At 56.4% G+C, this 27004-nt stretch overlaps 1 protein-coding gene across 2 annotated transcripts in view; it reads right to left on the reverse strand.

Moving 5' to 3' along the window:
* The window catches only part of COL5A1 (collagen type V alpha 1 chain), a 203676-nt gene that overhangs the window by 70408 nt on the left and 106264 nt on the right, over positions 1-27004 (reverse strand). For both annotated transcript variants that reach the window (XM_025358858.1, XM_025358857.1), the window contains exons 13-27: positions 26900-26992; positions 25115-25171; positions 23532-23585; positions 23108-23161; positions 20617-20670; positions 19161-19214; positions 16576-16629; positions 14283-14327; positions 12079-12132; positions 11314-11358; positions 10758-10811; positions 10458-10502; positions 9349-9402; positions 4805-4849; positions 2668-2721 (exon numbers count right to left, since the gene is read on the reverse strand). In XM_025358858.1, the coding sequence (XP_025214643.1) occupies positions 2668-2721; positions 4805-4849; positions 9349-9402; positions 10458-10502; positions 10758-10811; positions 11314-11358; positions 12079-12132; positions 14283-14327; positions 16576-16629; positions 19161-19214; positions 20617-20670; positions 23108-23161; positions 23532-23585; positions 25115-25171; positions 26900-26992 (816 nt within the window). The remainder of the gene's footprint in view (positions 1-2667; positions 2722-4804; positions 4850-9348; positions 9403-10457; positions 10503-10757; positions 10812-11313; positions 11359-12078; positions 12133-14282; positions 14328-16575; positions 16630-19160; positions 19215-20616; positions 20671-23107; positions 23162-23531; positions 23586-25114; positions 25172-26899; positions 26993-27004) is intronic.

Genomic DNA, 27004 nt, shown 5'->3' on the forward strand with positions numbered 1-27004 from the left:
CAGCCCCCTGAGACCCCTCCTGGTCCTACAGTTCTAGCGTTTTAGGATCCCCATCAGAGCAATGGGACCAACTAGACAGAACCAGCACTTCCCAGAGTTTCTCGGCCACGGGGCTATTGACATTGGGGCTGCTGTGTGCATGGTGGGGTGTGCGGTACCTCCCATTAGAGGGCACTCCTCAGTCATGCAGGAAGTGGCCCTGGCTGGGAAGGGCTGGACTGGAGCATCTGTGACACGGCCAGCCAGCCGCCCCAGCAAGGAGCACTCAGGAGCTGCAGCACGGCTGGGGCTAGATGTGCACGTAGCCCAGAGAGGGGCAGGCTTTTGCCCAAGGCCTGGATGTGAACTCATATTTTAGGCCGCCCGGCAACCTCCTAGCAGCTGGGGGCTAAACAAAGGGTGGATTTGACTCTGTTGACAGTCAGGTTGAAACGGGTGCCTCTTCAGAAGTGCAAGGCAGAGGGAAGCCTGGGGGCGGGCCAAAGGTCAGTGGACTCAGAGGAACACAAAAGGAGCCTGCTGTGACCTGAACATCGTGTGTCCACCAAAAACTCATATGGTGAACCCCAACACCCAAGGCAATGGAACTAGGAGGTGGGGCCGTGGGGAGGTGACTGGGTCACAGGGCGGAGCCCCTGTGATTAGGATTAGTGCCCTCACCAGAGGCCCCAGGGTGCTCGTCCCCCCTCTTCTGCTATGTGAGGACACAGTGAGAGGGGACCATCAGGGAACCAGATGGCAGCCCTCCCCAGACACTGAATCTGCTGCTACTGTGATCTTGGACTTCCCAGCCTCCAGGACGGTGAGAAATAATTTCCTGTTGTTTACAAGTCACCCATTTTAGGCTCTTTTTATTGTAGCAGCTCCAATGGACTAAGAACCTTTTCCCGGGAAGAAAGTAGGGCTTTGGTGGAAAATAATGGGCCCGCTCTCACCGAGGACTATTCACCTCCAACGGCGGCAGCTTGGCCCACACAATCCCACGCCCTGCCGCCATCACCACCGCCCGGGCCAAGCTCGTGAGGCGCCAACACCACTCACATTTCCAAATGCACGGGAGCATGAGAAACTTTTTCCCCGACGAAAATTATTTTAAACCTCAGTTTTCCTTCCACCCTCTGCTTCCAAGTCTAACTGGATTGCTCATGTCATGAATGAATTTTAATCAGATAGACAAGATAAGAGCATTCTCCATAAACATTTTAAAGCAAACACCTTTTTAGCTCACAGAGCAGCGTTATGCAATTAGCCATGTATGGGAGTTGGCAGAGGCTCCTGCTATGCGACAGGAATTTGTAAAATAAACATGCTATAGAACTCACATAATCAGCATTTCTGCTAAATTATCACCCTTATAAAATTTGCTAGGCATTTTGCTGCTAGAAGCTGGCTTTAGGGAAAAACCTGACTCGCCTCAGGCTCCCAACCGTTGGGAGGTCTCTCTTCAGTACCTCGTGAACTTGGAACGTTCCTGGGAAATGGAAGTCGGGGCCTCCCGGGGACAAGGGTGGGGCACACGATTTCGAATCTGGTTTGATTTCTGACAGCAGCCTCGATTTTAGTGGAATTTGGGGCACGTCACTGAACACTGATGTCTTGGGCTCTCAGAGCAGGTGAGGGGGTGACCAGCCTGAGTCAGGAGGTTGATTCGGAGCAGGAGGCAGTTTCCAGTCGGCCTCCATGCCCCAGGGCGGCCACACACTTCTGATGTGCAACAGTGTTTGAAAAGCATAAAGCCCTTTGGACCAGGGAGGTGAGGGGCAGCGGAGCTGATGAGTCATTTCTACAAATCCCTCAAGCTTGACTAGTTGCTATATATACACACATATTCCTTCACATCCAGTTAAAAGCATCTTGAAGGAAAGAGTCATCATGAGCCTTTAAGATGCCGCAAGTCCCCATTCTCAGAGGAGGAAGAGAGCTGGTCCGCATGCTCCTAGGCGTATGTCTGTCTACACAGAACGGGCCGTGTCCAGAGAGCTGCACAACTCGGGATTGCATTACCCAGCTCAGAGCAAACACAGTTAGCTGGGCTGTGACGGAGGGCACCTGTGTCTGGGATAGTGCTCTGGAGCCGTGCGTCCCACGTAATGAGGTTGTCAGAGCCCTTCATGGCAGAAACATGACTGATTGTGAATAAATGGACAGCTCCCATGAGCTCCGCCTTGCGACGGGGCTGGCCCGCCCAGATGCTATCAGTGGAGACAGATTCTCTTTCTCATTCGGAATGTGCAAATGGCTGGAAAGAAACGTTTCTGAGCTTCCCCAGGAAAGAGGCCAGGCTCTCGGCCTCAGCTGGGATCTGCTGTCTGTGAGGAGAGTGGCAGAAGCCTGACAAATGGCAACAATAAAAGAGGCAAGAAGCAAAAGGACATGTCCCGTCCTGAAAGATGGCTGCCAGCGCGCCCCTGGCTTCATCACCACAGATTGCAGACTGTCCCATGCTCCATATCAGCCCTCCTGACTCCGGTTGGTCACACCCTCGCCTGCTCAGGCCCGCTGTCCTGAGACCTAGCATCCACATAAGTGACTGGGAGGACTGGGCTACTCCGGTTTGAAGGGCAGGGACATTAAACCACAGAGAATTCCCACAAACCAGCCACGCCAAGGCCCGCAGTCCCAACCCTGACCTCCAGGATGACCTGGAGCGGCGTGAGTCTCTCTCACCTTGACTCCTCGAGGACCTGGGTAGCCGATCGGACCCTGGGGGCCAGGTGGACCCTAAAACCAAAGAGAAAAAGACCGTTAGCCCCGTGCCAGTGTGGAGGTGCCTGGGGAACTTCAGGAAACCCCAGAGTTCTGGCATAGCCCTCCTGCTGAGAGCAGGGCGAACATCCCAGGTCAGAGAGGCCCCGCCATGGGAGACTCATACCGGTGTTCCCAGCCTGCACTAACGGTGGAGGTGTGGCTGTGTCTCATGCTGAGCGGGACACAGAGGTGAAGCAAACGCTGGTCCCACCCGGCAGTCAGGGAAATAAGGGATAGGCTTGGGGAACGGTGAGATGGTGGAAGACCAGCTTTGGAGCTCTGCAAGGAGCATTGCCCCTAAAGAAATGCATCCCCAGACTAAGGACCTTGGAATAAATCAGGAGCGCCTCTGGCTGGGAGAAGGGTCAAGGCTGCTAGACAGGGAAGAGACATCCTCCAGCAGCCAAGGGCCTCGCTGATGCTCATCTAGAGCTCACAGGGGTGGGCATCCAGCCCCGCCTGCCCCAGCCCAAGACACAGGCATGACGAACGGCTCCCACCACCTCCCTCCCAGCCCCCTTTCCACATGGTGTCACGGCAGCAGCTGGAGCTCCCAGACAGGATAGGCTTGGTGGCCTCCTCTGCAAGGATGCAGTTCTGAGACCTGGCCCCGGAGTGCCTGCTCCCTGCTGTATCCCATGGCTAACAGGATGCCTGGCACAGAGAGTAACTCAGGAAGTCCCAGGGAGTAAATGAATGCCTCTCATCCCAGCTGAAAAGCCAGCTCTTGGAACAGTGGGCCTGTGCTGTGGGCTCCACGTGCCAACCGCTGGTCAGCACCAGTTCCGGGTGCTGTGCAAGCACTGGTGGCCCCAGGTGCTGCCTCCACCTCTGATGATAAGAGGCTGTGCCCAGGGAGGATGGTTGGTAAATGACCCACTGGAGGCAGCAGGAACAGGGTCTCTCATGGTGAACAGAAGCCAAGGGCCGAGGGGAGGGTTCACCCCAGTGGCTGCTGTGACTTTCAGGAGACGAAGCAGGACAGAAGTGGCGAATCTCAGACCCCACTGGGTCTCAGGGGCAGCATGCTGGAGAAGTGCCACTGCCAAGCAGGCCTGGCACTGGAAATGGAACCCCTGTGAGGACTGGCGCTAGCTCTGCTGCCCTGGAAGGTCAGTCCTGGCCCACTACACCCTTGGCAGGGGGCGCTAGGACCAAGCCCCAGACCCCATCTTGCCTGTACAGGCCCTGGTTCAAGAGATAAATGTTAGTCAGGCCCGATCCCAGAGCCTGTGACAAATGGGGCCTCTGGAACCCTGGTGCCGGTGGGCCTCTGCCCTCGGCCCTGGGCTCCCGATGACCATGAGCTCAGTGTGAGGTTTCAACACACAAGTGGTCTTGGGGTGAACAAAGGTTGGGGCACACCAGGACAGCAACAGCAGTCCCCGCTGTCTACTCCTCCTGTCTGGAGGCTCTGCCCACAGAGGCGCTTGCAGCCCGGCAGCTTTGTCAAGAATCACAGTGGAGAGAAGGTGCTGGTGAACGCGCTGCATGGGACCCTCGTAGGCGCAGGAGGCCCCGCAGGAGGAACCATGAGCCGCTCACAGTGCCGGACACAGGCATCCGTAGAAAGACCCTATCCCTGGCACTGGCATGACCTGGCAGTCTGTCCCCGTTCATAGCAGCATCTCCCTAAAACTCAAAGGCCACCCAGCTTGTGCAGATTCAAGGCCAGGGCTGAACACCGAGACACTGCCCTGCTGCCCGCATCCGATCTGGTCATGGGCACCTGATCTGGTCATGGGCACCCGATCTGGTCATGGGCACCTGATCTGGTCACGGGCATCCGATCTGGTCATGGGCACCCGATCTGGTCATGGACAGCAACTGGAGGGTGGGGTGAGGGGCAGTGACCCAGACGGATGCCCCGCTTCTCAGAGAAAAGGCCTGTGTTCCCCCTAGGCTGGGTCCCTTGGTAGAGACGCCTGAGGAAGGTCTGAGTGTCCCCGGCTCCTTCCTTTCCAAGCTGGGCGTCCCTGAGCAGAGGCTGAGCCCAGAGCACCTGGACCCACCCCGCCTGAATGCTGAAGGGTAGGAGGGCACGGCGAGCACCCACCTGACCTCCTTTCTCTCCTGGAGGGCCTTCTTTGCCAGGGTGTCCCTGTCACAAAAGAAGAAGCCTTGATTAGTCAGCACCACTCCAGAAAGCAACCTCCCTCGCTTCCCCTCCCTGCCTAGCATCCATGATCATGGAGCCCATTTCCCTCCCTCCCCAGGAAAACTAAGAGCACCAAAAGTTGAAGCAGCCGGACAGGCAGCCAAGCACAGCCCGGCCTTCCTGGGCCTGCGCCAGGCCCTGAACCTCGACTGCTTCATCTGCAAAATGGAAACAATAAGCCTGACCCTGGCCCGACCCCGGCCACAGTCAGAGCGACTTCGGGAGTGTGCAGCAACCCCCAAGCGCACAGGTGACCTGCACGGTGGCTCCTGACCTGGCCAGAGCCAGCCCCGCCCTGCAGTGCAGGTCCACAGACCAGCGACCCATGAGTGGGGACAGGGCCAACAAGGGCCTCTTCCCCAGGTCACCTAACAAGATGAATCTGCATGATAACGAGCTGGGACTAGGTTCCTGGCATCCCTGCTTCCTGGACTAGCAACTGCTGAGCTGTCTGCAAACCTCGGAATCTCTGATTGTTGGGGAACCAAAAGTAAAGCAAGGTTGGCGCCGGGTGGAGGGTTAAGGCGCGCGGGGTGGAGGACAAGGCGTGTGGGGTGGAGGGCTAAGGCGCGCGGGGTAGAGGGCTACGGCGCGCTGGGTGGAGGGCTAAGGCATGCGGAGTGGAGGCTAAGGCGCGCGGGGTAGAGGGTAAGGCGCACGGGGCGTGGAGGGCTAAGGTGCGCGGGGTGGAAGCTAAGGCGCGCGGGGCAGAGGGTAAGGCGCGCGGGGCGTGGAGGGTAAGGCGCGCGGGGTGGAGGCTAAGGCGCACAGGGTAGAGGGTAAGGCGCGCGGGGTGGAGGGTAAGGCGCGCACGGTGGAGGGTTAGGCGTTTAACTTGACTGTGGGGTCCCAGCACATCCATAAGTCTTCAAACAGTGCCTCATTTGAGACCCACACCCTGGGGTCTCCACTTGGCCTCAGGATGGAGGGGAGCTGAGCGAAGGTGAGGACCTGTGCCCCACGTGACAGGTGCCTAGCCAAGGCCCTAGGAAGGACCTGTGTCTCCTGCCTGCCTGGACCTGTACTAATTCCATTCCTAGGAATGCAGGTTTCTCTGACCTTCCAACCCAAACGGGTCACTCGGTTTAATGCCTGTGAGCTCAGGATCGGTGAGCCAAATGTCCAGGATAAAAACAGAAAGATCATCAATGTTCACTGTGCAGAAATGCAGTTCCACCAACAAGGATTCAAGGAAAGAGGCCGGGCGGGGTGGCGAGAAGGCTGGCAGGGCGGGGTCTGGTTCTACTCCTGAATACACTCAACTTGCTGTGTGAGCTTGGGCAGGTCACTTGCCTCTCTCAGGTGTAACACGAGAGGGTGGCGAGATGCTCTTCTACCTTGAGTGGCCTAACGATGATCTGAGACTCTTTCTAGACACAGTAGCATTCAGAAGACCCAAGTCCCGTCACCTGAATTGAATGGTTTGTGTGTGATTTTTAAATTTTTATTAGCCATCCAGTTGGATTTGATGCCTTTGCAGACAGCCTATCCTAGCAAGTGAGTGGGAGGGTGCAAAGTTCCCCTTGAGGGAGGCTTTGAGGAAGCCCAGGCACCTGTGGGACCCCACCCGCTGCTGCAGCCAGGAGGGGACATGCTTGGCCACCACGCCGCCTTCCAGAAACAAGGCTGATCGCGCCAGCACCTCACGGTGGCCGGGCTGGACCTGGACAAAGCTAACGGGAGGGTGTCCTGGTCCAGGGTGGCCAGGAGGGGTGCTTTGTGGCCCTTTATTACAGTTTCTATCGAGCACAGACACCGTTCTGTGAAGGACCTGGCGGGTGGATCTGCAGGGGGGCCAAGAGCCCGGCTCTGGACTGGGCAGACCCAGCCATGGCTGCTCGAGGAAGCCCCCAGGCCTCTCCCCATGGTCATTTCCTCAGTTCCAGGCTGGAGATAACAGCACAACTGCACACAGCGCTGCTGCGGAGACGCACAGAGCGTTTGCAAAGTGCTCAGGACCGCGCCCACCCAGGGAGCGCCACGCAGAGTTAGCGGCCGGCATCACGGCGGCCTCCATTTCCATCCAGGCCAAATTCCTTTAGGTATATTTTCAGTTACAGATAGAGAATGGGAGTAGGCAGTGGGGGGAAGCACAAAGCTCCCTTATTAAAAATGTTTGAACAGGAAAAGGCAGAAAGGAAATGTCACAAGATAACCATGACTGATTTTCCTGCAAAGCCGGGCAGGACCACTTTCCCCTTTCTTTCTCCTTGTGTGCGTTTCCCAGTATTCTACAATGAGCGTTGCTTCTGTAATGGGAAAATAATAAAGCTTACATTATTTGTATCTGATATTTTCTGATTTAAAAAGTAATGTATGTTCATCTTAGACAATTAGGCAAGTGGAAGAGGAATTAAAATCCTTCATCACCGCACTGCGCAGAGTGGCTGTGGCTAATTGTATGATAGAATCATCCATTGTCTCTGCATATATGCATGTGCCACTGGCATGGTAGATCATTTTTAATTTAATATTACATTGTGAGCATTTTCTCATGTCACGGAGTATTTGTCTAAATTCAATTCTTACTGGCTCTGTAATATTCCACTGAGCCGTAATTCACTTAACGATTTCTCCAGCGTATGGCATCAGGAATATATTCCACTGAGCCATAATTCACTTAACCATTTCTGCAGCGTGTGCTATCAGGAATTATTCAACAACATATTTCAAGGTATCGAGTCTGCTCCGAAGCACCTCATACTTCTTGATGGATTTTAAGTCAATCTTCCTTTCTTTGAAACCAAAACCAAAGCAAGAAAAAAAGAGAACTCTCTCTGTAGCGTTTACCCTCAATGTGCTGCCTTGTAAAGGAGAATTTCTAAAAATCTTTTCTTTCCTCCAAATTCGTGCGAGACGGCTGGGGCTGTCTTTGGGCCTACCCATGGCTTCCTTTTGTTCGATGTACCTTCATGCGAATGGGGTCCGCCTACGCTCACATTTTAAGGTTTAAATTCGGGCCGGGGAAGGGACATCCTAAAGGCCCTTCCTTCCCCCAAAGAATATAAAAGGAAACTGCAGGCTCTTTAGGGACCCCAATTCTTTGGAGGTTTCAACATGGGGAGGGGAGTTCCAGGGAGAATAAGTTAGGTCAGCTGAGGGCCGAGAGAATGATCTTGTCAGGAAGGTGAGGTGCGTCCCCCTTCACACCTAGGCCCCCCTCCTCCCTGCAGAAGGAAAGAGGGGTACAGCCCACTTCACACCCAGGTCCCCTCCTCCCTGCAGGGCTCTGGACCCAGCTGCCCTCCCCACAGATTGCAGCCCTTACTCCATCGACATCACAGCCAGCAGCACGGGAACAGAAAAAAAGGCTGGAAGGACACACGTCCACCTGCTGTCAATGGCTAAATCAGGAGATGAGATCAAAGGTGGTTATAATTTACTGTAATTGTATTTATTTTCCTAATTTTCTATAACAAGATGTGCTGTTTTGATAATTAGAAAGGGCAATGAAATGTCAATTAAAGGACACAAATAACGCATTGGAAAAGATGAACCACTCAGTACGCAGACTCCCATGTGGCCAGGTGACCACGGGGCCCCACAGCTGCCCACGTGGGGATGAGAAGGCTCCACTCTGCTTGTTCTGATCAAGAAAGGGTAGTTTGTGATGTGGGAGTCACTGGGCCGACTGACTCAGCCTGAGGGATGCTGCGTGGTGAGCAGTCACCGATAATCGTCAACATATTTAACTTCCTTGTTTAGTTTTCAACAGTGTTATTAAAACCATAAAGCACACGGTGTCTTCAATAATTAATTCTGCTAATCTCGTTTGTGAAATAGACTCAGCATTAACGGAATAATCACAACCAAAACCGCAGCAGGCACTTACAGAGGGTGGTGGGTGCAAATCAGCTCACACTCGTGTACATGCACGTGTGCATGCACGCACGTACGCATTCAGTGTGCTCTACTTCCTCACACCTACGCCCTCCACACAGCTTAGCCACAGATTGGATTTGTCACCAACTCGCTATTTCCAGGCAGAATCTAATTTGGCTCCACAGCTGTGCCCGCACGCATTGCAAACGCGTTTGCTCACCACCTCCCTTCTCAGTGCGTGAACACTAAAAATACACACCACGTACCCTGCCTCTTCGCTTCCAACCCTGGGGATGCAAGCGATGGCGTGGAGCCCGGCCCAGCCCTCCTCACAGCTCAGCACGCAGGCCTGACTTCGGTAATTAATCAGCACACCCTAATAAATAGCTAATATTCCTACTCATGCAATCGCCACTCGTTGATTCAAACACATGATGCTAAGGGTGTCCAAAACCCAAGAATGACCCAGCAGTCAAGCTGGAGACCAAACGGGTCTTCATCAACAGAGCCAGAATGAGTCAGTGCCGGCCAAGAACCCCAAAAAGCCTGGGCCCACAGCCCCTGTCCGCAGGGAGGAGGTTGGGAGAGTATACAGGGATGAGGGGGGCAGGGCTACTCACCGGGGGTCCGTCAGCACCGGGCATTCCTGGAAGGCCTGGTTTACCCAAGGGACCCTAGAACAAACCAGAGACTTCGTGAGGCTCCGTGAGCCTCCCTAGGCTCACCTGACCTCTCTGTAGGCCCCCAAGGTTACTTTTCAACATTTCTGCCCACACAGCGTTTGCTGAGAAGTGTGGTCAGAGGCACTGGGTCCCTGGTTGTGAGGCATGTAACCACCGTAGCACCCTGGGGGCAGCTCCACCGTTCTGAGCACCTTCAGGTTTTGCTGTAGGAACAGAGTCAGCCCACCAAGTGCCCCCATTCTTCTCCACATCCACCTGCTGCATGCTGGGGCCCAGGAGGGCATCATCCGGCCTCTGCTGCTCTTACGGTGCTGTGCCTTCTTCAAGTGCTCCCACCACCCTGTCCTCCCGGGTCTGTTCACACAAACACCCCAGGGCGGGGCAGGGCATCCCGCAGTGTAAGGCCCACAGCTGCAGCATCCCATAAACACCAGCTCCTGGAAGGTCCCAGGCCCGGCAGCAGCCCGGCCCTCTGTGTTTCTCAGGCGCCCCGGGGATTGTCATGCACTCAGGCTCACCCCCTTGGAGGTGTTTTTGCTGGTGGCAACCAAGGCGCTTTGAGCTACCTGAACTATCTCGTGCCTGGTTAAGCGACAAACCCTAGAAGGGCAAGTGCTTCCAGCTCTCGTTCCAGGGCCCAGGACAAGGTAGGCTCTGGAGATACAGCCAGGTTGCCAAATTTAGCGAAACTAAACTAAACCAAAATAAACAACAACAAAACAAGATGCCCGGTTAAATTTGAATTTCAGATACACAATGGTTCAAATTTAACTGCATGGCCTGTATTTTTGTTCCTTGCTAAATCCAGCAACCCCTGTACATACTAGAGAATGAATGAGGGAACAAATGTATGAATCAGTGAGACACGGATCCAAGATTCTCCTCATGCTTCTGGCCCAGTTCTTGGCACTCTTGAGCTTTGGCGTCTCTTGGGAGCACCAAGATATACATTGAGAGCTGGTGGATACCAGGGGTCCTCCCAGGGCGGGTCAGGGAGTTCAACTACAGGTGGGCAGTGGCCCGCAACACAGCCCAGGCCCACCTACCTTTTCTCCTGGAGGACCAATTGCACCCTGGGGGCCTGGAAGACCCTAGGAGGGAGAAAGAGCCAGAAAGGAAGGTGAGGGCACTGATTGACTCAGAACTCTGCCCTGCCATCCGCCCATCTTCTCATTGATGTCTCCCGCATCCAGGCACCAACCCAGGTCCTAGTCTCCCTCCAGATAAGAGGAGGGGCTGCAACTTGGAGGGGACAGAGCTCCCCGCTCCCTCCCAGGGCTCGGGGCTGAAGACACGTGCCTCCCACGGCCGGATCCCCGTGAGCTGCCTCTCTCGGGCTCACTTACCTGGGCACCTGGATTACCCTGCTGTCCCGGGGGGCCAGGCTCTCCCTGGGGACCCTACAGGAGACAAAAGCAAAGGCACTGAAGGGGGCTCTGGGAACTGGACCCCCTCCCCTGGGTGTCGTGTGCCCCCTCACTGGCCTCCCATCGTTTCAAACTGCTCCCCACTGCTTGATGCCAGGGGGAAGGGAAAGGCGGCCAGGTCCCACCACAGAGAGCAGCACCAGGACCAGGCGCCTCTGAGGCTGTGGAGGTTGACTCTGATGGAGGGAGCACTAACTCGTTTATGCAAATACACCCAGACATCCGTCCAGGAAGGAACACACGAGAGGAACCGACCAGAAATGATGTATCGGGTAGAAAACTCCCAAGTCACCCCGTCATGCTAAAGTCTCCGGGTGCCACTCGCCACTGGAGGGTGGGCACCACGGAAGAGGGTTTGCAACCTGCCCTTCACGTTCCCAGCTGAGGTGGACGGCGATGGACCTCCCTAGCGGGGCGAGGAGTGTGCCCAGGGAAAATGCCCCTGAAGCCGGGCCACGGGACACCAGGGACTTACCACATTTCCTTTCGGCCCCGGCTGGCCGTCCATGCCCGTTACACCCTGCGTGCGATTTTAAGAAGAAAAATATGTAACTGAATGCGAAATAACTCACAGTACTCAAAAGGAAAATCCCACTCAACTCAGCTCAGATGCCCGTCCTACAAAGAATCAGAGGATGGATGCTATCTGGGGAAGGGAAAGACCTGACTCCCAATCCCGTCTCAGAGGTCCACGGGTCAGCCCCGGTAACCCTCGGCTAAAGGTTAACTGAGCTGCCAGGCCCCTGCATTCCACGGGGCAGGCCTCAGGTTCTAGAAAACCAGGTCACACGGGGCTGGGAAGGCTGAAGCGGGCAGGCCTGGCCCTGGAGAAGCTGCCCACCAAGACACAGCCCCACTGGAATCAAGGGCTTCCGCCTCTTTCCAGAATGTTCACAGAAGCTGCTGGAAGTTCTTTCTAGCAGGGAAGAAACGTGACATCCTGGGTTTCTGCTTAGAACTGAAATAGCACATGCTGTCTGCCAGGAGTAAGTGCAGCCAAGGTGAAGCGGACGTGTGAGGCCGGCAGCCTCGGGCCTCCACCTGTGAGGCCACGCCTGCTGGGGCCGTGTCTACAGCGTCTGAATGTCAGTGTCCCACTCATGCCTCACACTGGCAGCAGGCAGGCGTCAGAGGGGCCAGCGCAGGCTTCCTGCCCCTGTGCCCAAGTGGCCACCGGCTGGGAGGTGGGGTCTCAAAGGCCAAGATGGGGGCAGACAAGCAGAGTGGCGATAGGACTTACGGGAGGTCCGGGAGGACCTGGAGGCCCCTTCGGCCCAAGCAGACCACGTGGCCCCTGTAAGAGGAAAGGGAAAATAAAGGGAAGACAGGTTTTAAACTCGGGCAGAAACCCCAGCCCTCCTCTCTCTGTCCCCTATGCCCACTTGGCCCTGACTCCACCCAGAACCCCAGTTGGTGACTCAGGCCTCCCGGCCTCTCAGCAGCGAGGTCCAGACTCCTTCCCAGCCTGCTGTGCCGCTTCCCTCCACCCCACCCTGGTGCTGGGAACCAGGGGCAGGTGTCTGGAATTGGTGGGAACTCAGAGAGGACACCATGGGGCGCCCTCAGGGAAAGGAGGGTTTTCAAGTTGACCGACTCCTCTGACACTTGCTGGGGCACAGACGCTCCCCCCAAGAATCACCACGCAATTACATTCCGCTGCACGGAGCCCTTGCGCCCCATCCTCATTATCAGCTCGCTCTCAAATTCCCCTCTGCAGCGACATACAACTGTTTTTATGATATCACAGGGTCCGAGGGTGCGGGCAGGAAGGCGTCAGGCGAAACTAGTCCCTGGCGGGAACCCCACGACTGAACGTGCAGAAGGAGGCACGGGGTACAGATCGTTTCCAGGACGCTACTCTGGTCAAGAGTTGGCACGCCCTCCCCGGTGAGCCAGGGCTCGTGCAGAGCAGTCCCCGCTTACCGCAGGTGGAGTGAGATTCCGGGAGCACTGCCTGCCACCCGCGGGGAATTACGGAGCCTTCACCCCAGGTACCTGGACTTCAAGTGCTCTTAATTTTGACAGAACCTTTTCAGATTCTGTAGAAGAGCGATCCTTCCCCCGCTCATTGCCTCTTAAATGTTTCCTTCGTTATTTTAATACCTAGTTATAGCAACGTTTCTTGGAAGCTAACAGCCCAGAAGGTATTGCTTGGACGTGTGTTAAGGAGAGAGTGGAGTTGATGAATTCGCCTTAGAGGCTAATCAGACATCTGGGGTATAATTTAGTCCCAAATGAGTCTGCAGGCGCCGACCCCTGCCTCCTCTACGCAGTGCCTGCGATATTTCTCATCAATTAGCACCACCCGATGCACGCAGCCGGGCTGACGTGGCTACGAGAAAAGAGATGCTTTAAAGCAACAGCAAATGAATAGTAATGAATGTCCTCTCAGTCAGGACATTTGCTCTGGGCCTAAATATATGTCCGCTTAGGGAAGAACTTTCCCATGCCCAGGGCTGGGGCAGTCTGCTGGAGGGATCTGCCTCTGGAAGGGCGGCCACTGAAACAGGCCCAAGCTCAGGCTGACTCAGGTGTGTGAACCCCGCCCCTGCCACGATGCCCCTGATGCCACCGTGTTGCCCCGGGACCCCTGACAATGCACTCAGATCCCCTACAATGCCCTGAAGCCCCCATGCCACCCCCTGACCCCCCACAATGCCCTCAGGCCCCCCATAATGCCACTGAACCCCACCATGTTGACCCTAGACCCCCCACAATGCTTTCAGACCCCCCACAATGCTCTCAGACCCCTCACAATGCCCTTGGGCCCCCCACGATGCCACTGAACCCCACTATATTGCCCCTAGACACCCCCACATGCTCTCGGACCCCCCACCATGCTCTCAGCCCCCCCGACAATGCTCTCAGACCCCCACAATGCCCTCGGATGCCCCATAATGCCACTGAACCCCACCATGTTGCCCCTAGACCCCCCACAATGCTCTCAGACCCCCCACAATGCTCTCAGACCCCCCACAGTGCCCTTGTTCCCACCCATGCTGACCCCAGACCCTCCCAATGATGCCCCGGACCCCACCATGTTGTCCCTGGAACCCCCAATGCCCTCAGACACCCCACACTGACCCCAGACCCCACCATGATGCCCTCAGACCCTCCACAATGCCCATGGACCCCACATACTGCCCCCTGACTCCCCACGATGCCCCTAGACCCCACCACACTGCCCCGGACCCCCACAACAACCCTTGAGGGCCGTGCTTGCTCCTGTAGGTGGCTCAGACTTCCTCCTGGAGTTGCCAGCCAGCCTCGCCTGCGCCTCCTCTCTTTGGTTTCCCTGGGAAATGTCCAAGTCCGTCTGTTCTCAGGTCGAGCCCTCTCTCATCTAAGCTCCTGACTGATCCCAGATCCTGCTCCAGCAGGAGCCTTGGACAAAGCCTTTCTCCACACTGAGCCCCCACCGTCCCACTCAGCCCACAGACTTACGGGCTCCCCAGGCAGCCCCCTGGGCCCGACTTCTCCGTCGTCACCCTGCAGAGGAGAAAGAAAGGCAAGGTTAGAGGAATGAGCTGTTAGCCTGGACACCAGTTTCCCCTCAGTGGGGCACAAGGGTTCTCTGGCTTGGGGCTGCTTCACATATGCCAGGTTTACCAGCCCTGGTACCAGCTGGGAAGGCCTGGAATGTCCTCGCTCCCAGCAAGCTGCTAGGTGTGCAGACGCTGCAGGTGAGGCCTGACGGCTCTGAGATGCCGGTTCAGGAGCTCACATACCACAGCTCTCCAGAGGGAAAGACTGGGCAGAAAGATCATCTAATTGAAAGGATTTGGTGACCTTCATGAATGACAGACTCTGGGGCAGAGCATCAGGGGAGAGTCACAAGATCCCCTGGGCCGCCCTCTGGGGAACCAGGTGTCCCCCCTGGGGTCCTAAACAGTTGGGAAAGTTAAGCAAGAAGACGCTTCCTCCTGGCTGCAGAAGGGGGTGCCTCCCTGGCTCCACCGCTTCACACCCATGGGCTGCCTGCAAACGCTGCCCCTCACCAAAGCACCACTGCACCTTCCCGCCTGCCTCACGCATGCAAGCACGCATGCCCACACACAGCCTGCCTGCACATGCCTACACACACATGCACACACAGACCCTGTGTGTGCACGTGCATACACAGCTGTGCTCACACGCTTGTGCACACACACACACCCATGCATGCATATGCATACACAGCCATACACACACGCTTGTCAACACACACATAGACCCTATGCATGCACGTGCATACACACACACTTGTCCATACACACACCACACACCCTGTGCATGCACGTGCATACACAGCCATACACACACGCTTATGCACACACACACACTATATGCATGCACACACATACACAGCCATATACACACTTGTAAACACACACACACCCTGTGCATGCACGTGCATATGCAGCCATGCACACATGCTTGTCCACACACACACATGCACACACAGCCATGTCTGCATGCATGCACACAGGTACATGCACACTCCCTGCATACACGTGCACACAGCCACACATATGCACACACACACACGTCCTTGCAATCAAGAAGCACTGACATCTAGAAGGGTCCCTCTCTCCTTCCTCATCTTACAGCAGACTGTGCTGAGGCCCAGACAGGAGCAGGTGCCCCGACCACGTCAGCCTGAAAGCTGGTGAGACAGAAATGCCCCTGGAGCCGCTCCTCTTTCTCACCCTCCAGAGTTCCTTAAAGCTTTTCCCCTAAACACCCCTTACACACAAAGGTGTCTGAGTGACTGTGGTGCCTGCAGGGAGGAGCTTAGAAACTCACAGCCTCGTACATCCCATGCCCCAGTCCCACTGCGCTGTGGCCTAGAGATCACACTTCGCCTCCACACACAAAGACGGCATGGCAGATACCAGACCCCAGCCTGTGCGCCCACACTGGGGAACAGCTCCCTCCCGCGCTCCGGCCCCACTCCGGCCGCAGCCACTCGCTTCCCTACCTCCAGGCCCACAGAGGGTTATTCCAATCCCCCCGCCCTCCTCTGCTCCCCCAGTCTCAGCTTTCTGCCACCCGCATGCCTCCAGCTAACTCCTCATCTGGACGAGATAAGCAGAGACGCCGAGCTCAGTAAACTCTCTGGCCACCTTTCCTCCCGGTGGGGTTCAGGGCACCTGTCTCCTGCAGTGAGAGCTGACAGGTGGCCCTGGGCTCCATCCACCGGCAGAACCAATAGAGTCACTAAACGTCCACCAGCAGGGCCAATAGAGTAACTAAACGTCCGCCGGCAGAACCAATAGAGTAACTAAACGTCCGCCGGCAGAACCAACAGAGTAACTAAACGTCCGCCGGCAGAACCAACAGAGTAACTAAACGTCCACCGGCAGAACCAATAGAGTCACTAAACGTCCACCGGCAGAACCAACAGAGTAACTAAACGTCCGCCGGCAGGGCCAATAGAGTCACTAAATGTCCACCGGCAGAACCAATAGAGTCACTAAACGTCCACCGGCCGGGCCAACAGAGTAACTAAACGTCCACCGGCAGAACCAATAGAGTCACTAAACGTTGCAGTCAGGGTCTCTCCCATGCCCCGCAGCCTCTTGGCATCTGATCAATCGCTTTGCCCACTGGGAATCCCCCTCTGCCCTCTCCCAGCTGGCCCTCCACATGCAACAGGCCGATCCCACACCATAGGCCTCTCTTCTGCGGTTTTCCTGCCCAAATCACTGAGGAGCAGGGCAGGCGGGAGCAGTCGGAGGGACGGCAGAATACCTACCCTCTCTCCGTCGTCTCCCGGAGGTCCTGGCGGGCCGGAAGGACCAGGGTCACCCTAGGAAGTGAAAGGGTCAACGTCAGCCTCTCCTGAGCAGGTCATGAGGGGCTTGTCCAAGGTCCACACTCTGTTTTTCTCTAATTCTGACAGTAAGATTCCCAAGCTCTCGAAAGGCCCTTCCAAAATGGGGGAAGGTGCCTTAGGAGATCACGTGTGCCTCGGCTGGGCTAATGCAGGCTGCAGACGCTCACCTGAGTCTCGCCACGATGGCCTGAAGATAGGAGGGTGCTGGACTGAGCACCCTGCAGGGCCAGGCAGGGCCACTCACGTAGGCAGCCTCAGGACACTAAGCCTAGGTCTGAGCTATCCTCAGCCCAAGTCCTCCAGGTGAAGCAGCCTCACCCTCGGGGAGTATCGCCTGCCTGCAGCCTCAGAGCGTGCACGCAGTGGGCACTCAATATGTGCTCATCAGTCATGCAAAAGGGCTGGAGCTGAGTCAGGGACGGCCTTCGTGGCCGTGCTGTTTCCATGTGGTTGTTGGAGAACACAGATGCAGCAGCTTTGGATAAACAGCAACAGCCAAGCCCCTTCTCAAGGCATCATGGAGGGCAGTGGGCCGTGCTTACGGACACAATCGACAGAGCGGTGGGGTGTGGGTGGCTGTGTGGGTGCCTATGTGTGTGTGCGTGCATGTGTGTATGTGAGTGCAAGTGTGTGGGTGGAGTGTGCAGGGGTATGTGGGGTGTTTGCACATGTATGTGTGCATGTGGGGGCATGGGGGCATATGTGTGTGTAGGTGTGCATGTGTGTGTGCATGTGTGTGGGTATGTATGTGTGTGCAGCATGCATGTGTGTGCATGTGGGGGTGTGGGGGTATGAGTGTGCATGTGTGGGGGTATGTGCATGTGTGGGGTGTGTGCACATGTGCAGGTATGTGTGCATGTGGGTGTGAGTGGGGGTATGTGTGGTGCCTGTGCACATGTATATGCATATGTGTGGGTGGTGTGCATATGTATATGCATGTGGAGGGGGGTGTGGGTGTGTATGCTTGTGTGCATGAGTGCGTGTGTGTGTGGGTGTGCGTGCATGTGTGTATGTGAGTGCACGTGTACGGGGTATGTGAGGGGTGTGCACGTGTATGCCTGTGTGCATGTGGGGGGATGGGGGTGCATATGTGTGTATAGGTGTGCATGTGTGTACATGTGTGTGTGCATGTACAATGTGTGTGGATATGTACACGTGTATGCAGCGTGTGTGCATATGTGGGTATGGGGGTATGAGTGTACATGTGTGGGTATGTGTACAGGTGTAGGGTGTGTACACATGTGCATGTATGTGTGCATGTGTCAGTGTGGGTATATGTGGAGCCTGTGCACCTGTGTATGCATGTGTGTGCACATGTGTATGTGTGTATGGCAGTGGTGTGCGTGTGTGTATGCGTGTGTGGGCGTGTGTGTGTGGGGTGTGTGTGTGCATGTGTGTATGTGTGTGTGTGGTGTGTGTGTATCCATGTGGGTGGTGTGCATATGTGTATGTCGGGGGTGTGGGTGTTTAGGTATGTGTGTGGGTGTGTGTGTGCGTATGGAGGCCTGTGTATGCATGTGTGTGAGTGTATGGGTGTGTGTGCATGTGTGTATGCGTCTGGGGGTATGTGGATGAGTATGCGTGTGTGTGTGTGAGGGTGTGCATGCACATATATGCCTGTATGTCCTCGATGTGCTAAAATATAAAGGAGCCATCAAAGAAATCTACCTCAAAGAAAGCAGGTCAGAGAAGGAACATCTGACAAGCTGTGAAAAGCCCTCGTATCAGGCCCCCAAATGGCCTGAGAAAGCAGGGCGGGTGGCCAGGACGAGCCTTCCCCACCACGCCTCCTCAACAGGCGTGAGATTGTAGGCTTTCCATCACGTTGTTGTTGAAAGAAGACCACAGTCTATTGAGACAGATGCAAAAAGATTCAAGGGGCTTGGCTGTTGCTGTTTATCCAAAGCTACCACATCTATGTTCTCCAACAACCACAAGGAAACGGCACAGCCAGGAAGACCCCCAGGTCCCTGCACTAGCTCGGGACTCACAGGACACACTTTCAAGTTCATCCATGCCCGTTAACAGGGAACAGGTAGACACCTGGCAGGTTTTGGTGACCCGGTCTCCTCATGGCCACTTGAGATTGTCCCCGACCCCCTGGGACCACCACTTTAATATTGCAAAGTGTCCCTGGCCGCCCCTGAAATGGCAGCTGCTTGGATTCCCTGAAATGTTCAAGGACTCCATGAAACAGATCTCTAAAAGGAAGGGCTCCTTCCCTGCCCGCTTCACGCCCTCAGGTGGGTCGGCCCGTCTGGCTCACTTGTCACAAGCTGCAGATAGATAAGAGCTCCAATTCCTTTGGGCTGGTTCATCAACAAAGACATCGTTTTGGGGCTCACTACCATTTGCTGACTCCTGTGAGGTTTGTATAGTGACTGTTGGAATGGCGGACACCTGACCCCATAGGAAATCTGAGGTTGCCTGGAAGGAGAAGGACCTCCCAAGAGACACCTCTGCTGCCCATCGTCATGACCGTCTCTCGCAGAGGAGATACTCACCCTGTGGCCCTTCTCGCCCGGCAACCCAGCCAGGCCGTCGAAACCCCGGTCACCCTGCAAAAAGGACAGAAAGGCTGCCTCAGAGGCCACCCTGCACACACGGACAGCCTGTGATGTGATGGCCGCCCCGCCTTGGACCATGTTTCACGCAGCATCTATGCACCTTGAACCCCACTGGCCAGCCCTCTCCCCATAGGCCCCCGCTTTGCATCTACAATCCCAGCCTCTTCCCCTGCAAACACCAGCACGGGCTGCAAAGGGAGAGATGGCTTTCGTCCCCAAGTCCCATGCCGCAGGACCCGATGGATCCTTAGTCACGCGGTATTTTGGCGACCGCCGCAGTGTCCTGTGTGTGTAAGTGTCTGCCGCTGATCTCCCCCACCCCAGGGAGGCCCCAGGAGAGGGTCCCCGTGTGCGTCCGCTCGTGGCTGCATCCACAGTGCCAAAGGGCTGCCCACGCGCAGGAGGCACGCGTGCCCATTGGTGGACGGGCCAGCACTGGCTACCCTCAGGTATCCTGGCTCTCTGGCCGACCCCTCCTCTGCATGCCCTGGAGCCTGGGAACAGCGCCCTGTCTCATGGGTGTGCACACCAATGTGGGGTGATGTCAACGATGGGACATTTTAGGCTTTCGGTCATGTTGTTGAAAGAAGACTATGGTCTTTTGAGATACAGTCAACAAGACTGCGCTTCCTCCTGTCACCCCAGGCCACCTCACTAGCTCGGGACTGACGCGATGCACTTCAGCGTTCATCCACGCCCGTGAAGAGGGAACAGGTGTAGTTGAGCCCTGGCACTTTTTTGGTGACCTGGTCTCCGATCTCCAAATCACAGCTGCCCTCCCAAGGTGCACGCTTCATAGAAGGTCAGTATCTCCCCTGTTCCCCATGGCCTGGGACAAATGCTTCCAGGAGGTGAGGAGAAGGGGTGAGCCAAGCCCGGGGCAATGCTCACAGCAATGCTGGGGCAGAGGGGTGGATACACTAAGCACAGCAGTGGGCGGGCACGGGTGGCGACAGCAACAGCCGGCACGTGCCTGGTGCAGGTTCGTTCATGCCACACACACAGGCCTGCCTTTAGCCACGGGCAACATCTATTCACCTCCACAACACCCAGGAGCCCAACTGCATAAGATCTCCTGGCCCCTGGACTTGCCCCACACGTGGCCTCATCACCTGCACAGCCACGGATGGTTTTCACAGTTGGGATCCCACCCCCATCCCTGCTCGCCACTGCTGGAAGGGAGCAAATGTCTCCCTTATGGAAATGAACTGCAGCTGTCACGCTCGCTGGTGAAATTCACCCACCAACCCTATCTTCACGTCAAATGCCAGTGACGGAGCCACCTGTCCTCATGATCACAGTCATCACATAACCAGCACTGTGGTCTCGTCATCAACATGACCCCAGGGATGACGGTGACGCCGGGGCACCAGGAGGGTGCTGGGTGGCCTACCTTGGGACCAGTTTGTCCAGGCATTCCTCTGGCTCCGTCACTCCCAGCCCGACCCTGGAACAGAGGAGGCAAAACTGTCAATGCAAAAGAGCCCCTGGTTCACGGAGACCCCCAAGCCATGGTTTTCCAGTAAACCAAGTTGAGCGGTCCACTGAAGCCACGCCCACCCCCAAGGTCACAGCCCGAGTGGCCAGGCTGCTGAGAGGACCCAGATCCGGGAGCCCAGGTGGAGGCTGTTCTGCGCCCTACACCAACGGATGGAACACATGGGGCTGGTCTTTCTGGCCCACGTCATCCCAGATCGCCAAAGGGGGATCACGCCACTGCCCCTGCGCTTTAAGAAGATGCCATGATGTGGCAGGGGAGACCAGGCTGGGGGAGCTGTGTCAGTCTGGGGGACCATGAATTTAGGACTCAGGCGAGTGTAGGCCATTGACATCACAGACAGCACAGCTCCTTTCCACCATGTGCAGGTGAGAGGAAGGACAGAAAGGATGCATCTGGTTTGTCCACTTGACTAAGGAAGAGGCCCAGGCCCAAAGTGAGGCCCGGTCTCACTCAGACCGCACAGCGACTTGAGGCAGCATCTGCATGGTGAGCAGATGCCCCGTTCCTGACGGCCAGCCATGGACACAGCCAAGGACAAGGTGCCTACCTGACTGGCCATGGGGCTGAAGAGGGGACCTAGACCTTCCGGGGCCCATGGTGCAAGCCCCACCTTCACCACAGGGAGAGCCCTCCAGGGGAACAGGGTCTCTATGAAACTCAGCCAAACCTCCACGCCAACGAGACCCCCCAGCCAGCGAGTATAGAGGGCCGCCACCCTGCGCTTCCATTTTCCATGGGCTCCCCCTCATATGAGGCCCTCGCCCCCAACCCACCACCAAGCAGAGAGAAGATCTGGAGGGCGGCAGCTTTGGGTCTCAAAGCACCGGAGACAGACGAGGCGGCACTAGAGAACAGCAGAGAAGCAAGAAGAGAGAAATCCAAACAGACCCCAAGGAGACAGTCTGGGCTTCCGTGCTCCCCAAAAAGGCTTCTCCTTGTGCGGCAAATGGAGGGGCCCACTGAGAGCCTCTTCTACATTTCCAAACACTTTTGGAAACCAAGGGAAATTTGTCAGAAAACTTCACGGGATTTCACAGCACGACCCGGCCCTGCAAAGCACCCAGATGCTTCTACAATCCACCAGCGAGTGTTCCTTGCAGGAAATGCTAGCAAAGAACGGAAGAGGCTGCTCAGACCGCTTTGGAGTCGACCCCTCAGCTCCAAGCCCCTCTCTTGCCACCATCTTTTCTTCTGCAGCGGACCTTCTGGGCAGACTTAATGCCTTAAAACACACGCATATGCATGGCCCGACACCACGTCACTCTGCCGCTGGCCATGTCACACAGCATTTCCCACGTCTCCTCTCTTTCCAGGTTTTAACTTCACCCTGACTAGGAAACCAGTTCTAGTGAAACTGGGTGGTATTTACGGAGACAGGCAAAAACAACTTAAGGAACTAAAATATTTTTCAGAATCAGATCCAAATAAATGGCCCAATTGTCTACTAAGAGTCAACTCCAGAGCTGCTAATCCTCCTGGAATTATCCAGCCCAGGCCTCTGTCTCATGCCCAGATCCCTGCATAGACCCTCGGACCTGCCAAACTGCAGCTTCTCGGGTCATTTCTACCCACTAACCACAGCTTGCTCCCCAAGTCAGGAGCATCCAGAACCACCAGGGAAGGGCCCATTTTTGCCTTGTTGACTCAGACTAAAGCAGTCAAGGGTGGCTTAGGTAGACAACATGCTGGGAAGAGGTCCACACCGAAACAAATCCAACCTGCACCGAATATTTCTCTTGTTCACCAGAAATGTCCACTGGTTGAAAAGGTCCACTTTCGAGAACATAATCTGGGCTCCCAGGGCCTGTCCCAGCCTGTCCGGGTGGTGGTCAGCACTCTGGAAACGTGTATCCTCCTTTAGGAGCCAGGGTCATGTGCAAACAAACTAGTTCCATCCAAGAGAACCACACACCAGAGAGAAAATTCCAGGCGCCAAGACAGCAGGTGAGATGCAGGAAGTGAGGTGCAGGAAGTGAGGTGTAGGAAGTGAGGTGCAGGAAGACCCGCCCATGCCCCTGAGTCGGGCCATTTCTGGAGTCCCAACACTGCCCAAAATATATAAGGCCCGCTGATAGTTTTGTCTTCTTAACATTTGCTCCCAAAGGGCCTGGGAAGTTTCTTGAATTAGAAATGTTTATTAAACTAAATGAATGTGCCCAGGACAGAGGCCTTGGTCCGCTGTGTCTGCGTCCAGGACACAGAGCGCTCCTCCTAGGCAGCTGGCTCAGAGGTGGCCTTGGGGACGGACACACCCATCACAAGAAGGGGAGCCACCTGGCTTCATGCAGCCCAGCCTGGCTGTCGGGGGCACCCACACCCCAGATTTGGGCTCCTCCAGCACCCACACCGCTGTCACTGAGCCACGCACACTTGCACCACTCACCCGTCTTCCGGGCTTCCCGGCCGGACCAGGCGGGCCTTGCACACCTCGAGGACCCTGCCAGGAGTAAGAGACAAAGGGTCAGTGGTGAGTCCACCTTTCTCAGGAGAAAGAGCAAAGCCTTGTCCCCGTGCTCATCAACCCCACCAGTAATGCCTGGCTGTCCAAGCCACTAACATGTGGGCACTTCGGGCACGGGGCACGGATCTGCTGCCCAGAGTGAAGGCCAGGGACAGAATAGAGCCGGCTCATTTCTGCCGCAGGCATCAGAGTTCATGGTGCTCCACCCTCAGCACTGCGTAAAGCAATGACAATTCCCAAATTTCCCTGGAAACATGCAGCAGCTGGGGGCCCTCCACACTCGCCCTCGCTGCCCCCAGAAAACGGGAGGCATCCACCAGATAGCAAAGGCCAGGATGCCACGTACCTGAGGCCCCACGTCTCCCGGCTCGCCCTTCAAACCTCCGCTCCCAGGGGGACCCTAGGGAGACACGGTGTGGGTTAACGTCTGCTCAAGGTGGGGACTCGGGAACACAGGAAGGACTGGGGGTGGCAGGGAAGGAGGTGGGGGAGGGGACAGGGCTTCAGCCACAGTGCTCAGCACACAAAGCGCGACCTGCCTGCCTCGAACAGAACCGGGGAACACTGACTTTCCAGGAGCGGGGAAAAGCAGTTGTTTGGATCTCTTCCTAATCGGGAATAAAATTCTAGACATTGGGGCCAGCAAACACCACAGAGCTCCTGGAGACATTTCTCTCTCCAGGGTGAACCTGACCATGGTCCGTTACAGCCCAAAGCTTCCAGCAGCATGTGCACCTGCTACGAGCCCCTCAAGGCCAGATCCCCTAGACGTGGGAGGCCAGCCCTGAGTCAAGCCCTGTGTGGAGGGGACCGAGCCTAGACCCAGCAGCAGGCGGCAAAGCCAGGAGGGCCCCTGCGGTGTTGAACTCCTCTGTGTCCCTGTAAACCCACACTCCTCCCTGGGGGCCCCGGAACCCAGCCCCTGTGCCTGACACTGCCAGCCCCTGAGTGTCCCTGGGCACACGCTGTACGTTTTGTTTTGTTTTGTTTTGTTTTGTTTTGTTTTTTGAGGCGGAGTCTCGCTCTGTCGCCCAGGCTGGAGTGCAGTGGCCAGATCTCGGCTCACTGCAAGCTCCGCCTCCCGGATTTACGCCATTCTCCTGCCTCAGCCTCCCGAGTAGCTGGGACTACAGGCGCCCGCCACCTCGCCCAGCTAGTTTTTTGTATTTTTTAGTAGAGACGGGGTTTCACTGTGTTAGCCAGGATGGTCTCGATCTCCTGACCTCGTGATCCGCCCGTCTTGGCCTCCCAAAGTGCTGGGATTACAGGCTTGAGCCACCGCGCCCGGCCTGTATGTTTTTTAATGAATCGAGCACCCCAGATGGGAGCTAAGTTGAGGCCACAGGGCGGGGGCAGGTGAGGCTGGAAATCCTGTGCTCTGCCCCACACTAAGCTATCTTCGACTCTGGAACAGAGCTGTAAAGATCAATGGAGGCCCCTGGTCCACAAGGCAAAGCCACAGCCTGTGCGAGGGACTTCCCCAGGCCCCTGGCTGCAGCAGGACTCCATCCCTCCAAGGAGCCACTCCTTTGGTGACAGCTCATAGTATGTTCTCTGCAGGGAGAGCCTAGAGCTCCAATGCAGGGGTGAGGAGGGGCCTCCTGCTCTGATTCCTGCCAGCTCCTTTCCATTCAGGATGGAGTTGGGGGCTGTTTCTCAGGGATCGCTGATGTCAGCTCTACCCCACTAAACTCCCTCAAGTGACTTCAAGGCACAGTCACCCATCCCCACCCCCCACCAACGAGGGGGATGGAGCAGCACCAAGAGAGGCCCCTGGTCTCCCTGGCCACCCTCCTGGGAACAGACACTGGACCGAGGGCTGCCCTGTGTCCACAGGACTCCAAGGCCACCTGCCACTGTCCACCAAGGACACAGGCAGTGGGCCAATCCCCACACCACGCCCGGCTCTCAGATTTGCCAATGACTTACCACAGGGCCGGGTCTCCCTGTGAGACCCATCGGGCCAGCTGGTCCCCTCAGTGCCAACTGCAAAGGAAAGTGAGACACACTGAGACAGGGCCCCAGCAGCGGTGCCCCGGTTTGCTGGCACCTGAGCTGTGAGATGTGGCAGACTGGACACAGATGTGACGGAGACTCTGGAAGAGGAGGTCTGATGACTCCCCAGCAGCCCCCCCACTTCTGCGGGGCTCTCAGCATCCATGGGAGTGTCGTGGGACATGCAGAGGTGGAAGCCGGTGGGCCCCCATTGCCTCCCTTGGGGGATGGGCCCCATCCCTCCTTCCTGTCTCTCCAGCCCACACAGAGGGCCTGCTCCCAGCCCATCACCCTTGGCTAAGTCTGAAATAAGCCTCTTACTCTGGGCTGGGCGTGAGGAATACATTTTACACCTGAGCTCAAGCTGAGTCATGACGTATTTTATTTCATATGGGAGGTGCTTCAAGCACTCCCAGCCACCAGGAAAGTATTTTGGGAGGGTAGGAACCCACCTGCCCCATCTGAATGTAGCCCCTACCTGCCCCAGCGCAGGTCCCACCACTTTCCCACAGAGCCGCTTCTGCTGCTGCTAAGTGACTCTGTTTCCCTGGCAGATGCCATCTGAATTTTAGGAGATTGTTTAGCATTATCAAATCTTCTTATAGCCTATCGCCCATTTGGTTTCAATTAAAATACACAAGATAAAATGCCAGCCAGGCAGGCCCAGGCCCATAAACCCAGTGGCAGGTAGCGGGGTTCGCTGCACACCGCCTTCCATCATTCAGGCAATTTGCTCCATGGTGACGACTCCGTGCTTACACTGTCCTGTAATTACCTAAGCGCTCTGATCATTAACATCTACTCTGGCTGCTGTGGGAGCTGCGTAAATATTTCTCAAACAAGGGATTACTGAGCAGCTTTCTTGTGCTCTGCTGGAGGATTACCCACCCACTCACTCGCCCCACGGGGCAGTGTTTACACTCATTGTGGGCAATCGGCAGTCCGGAGCCATGTCTGCAGAAAACACAGGCCACCGATGAGCTGCTTCACGATAGGAAACCAAGTGCTCCTCTGAGGACCCTGCTCCTTAGGACCCCCCAGGCTGAGAGCGAGGGGCTCTGGGGCCCAAGGGCTCTCTCCCAGAGGAGCCTAGCTCACCCCAGCTCCAGCCCAGGCAGCCCCTTCCAGGAGCCACGTGGGTTTCCAGCTCCACTTCCGGATCCCAGCAGAGGGCCTAGCACAGAGGCAGAGGTCACAGACGGCGGAAGGTGGGCCCACTGGGTCAGAGGTGGAGGGGCCCAGAAGCCCCTTGTAAAGTTAGAAGCCAGACCCTCAGCATGGACCAAGAACCCTGAAAAACTCCCCAAACAGTCCCCAAGCTCTCGGGGTCCCTACTGGACACTGACATGTTCTCGGGGTCCCTACTGGACACTGACATGCTCTCGGGGTCTCTATTGGACACTGACATGCTCTCGGGGTCCCTACTGGACACTGACTTGCTCTCGGGGTCCCTACTGGACACTGACATGCTCTCGGGGTCCCTACTGGACACTGACATGCTCTCGGGGTCCCTACTGAACACTGACTTGCTCTCGGGGTCCCTACTGGACACTGAGGACTGCACGCTCCCACAGCTCCTGACCCCAGCAAGCAGGTACCCTGGGGTCAGGACAGCTGCTTCCCTCCAAGCTGGGCTCTGAGCCTGACTCACTCACTCCTGTTGGCCCCTGGGGCTGGGCTCTGTCCCCTTCAGGCCCCTGGGAACCCAGCACTACTCACCCTGGCCTGCTGGAGAATGGCTTGCGCCTGGGACTCCTGGGCTGAGACCATGGGGCCTTTGGAGCCCGCATCGCCACCACCTCCAAACCGGAACTGCAGGGGTAA

This window comes from Theropithecus gelada, chromosome 15, assembly GCF_003255815.1.
Source record: "Theropithecus gelada isolate Dixy chromosome 15, Tgel_1.0, whole genome shotgun sequence".
In the NCBI taxonomy this organism is placed as follows: domain Eukaryota; kingdom Metazoa; phylum Chordata; class Mammalia; order Primates; family Cercopithecidae; genus Theropithecus; species Theropithecus gelada.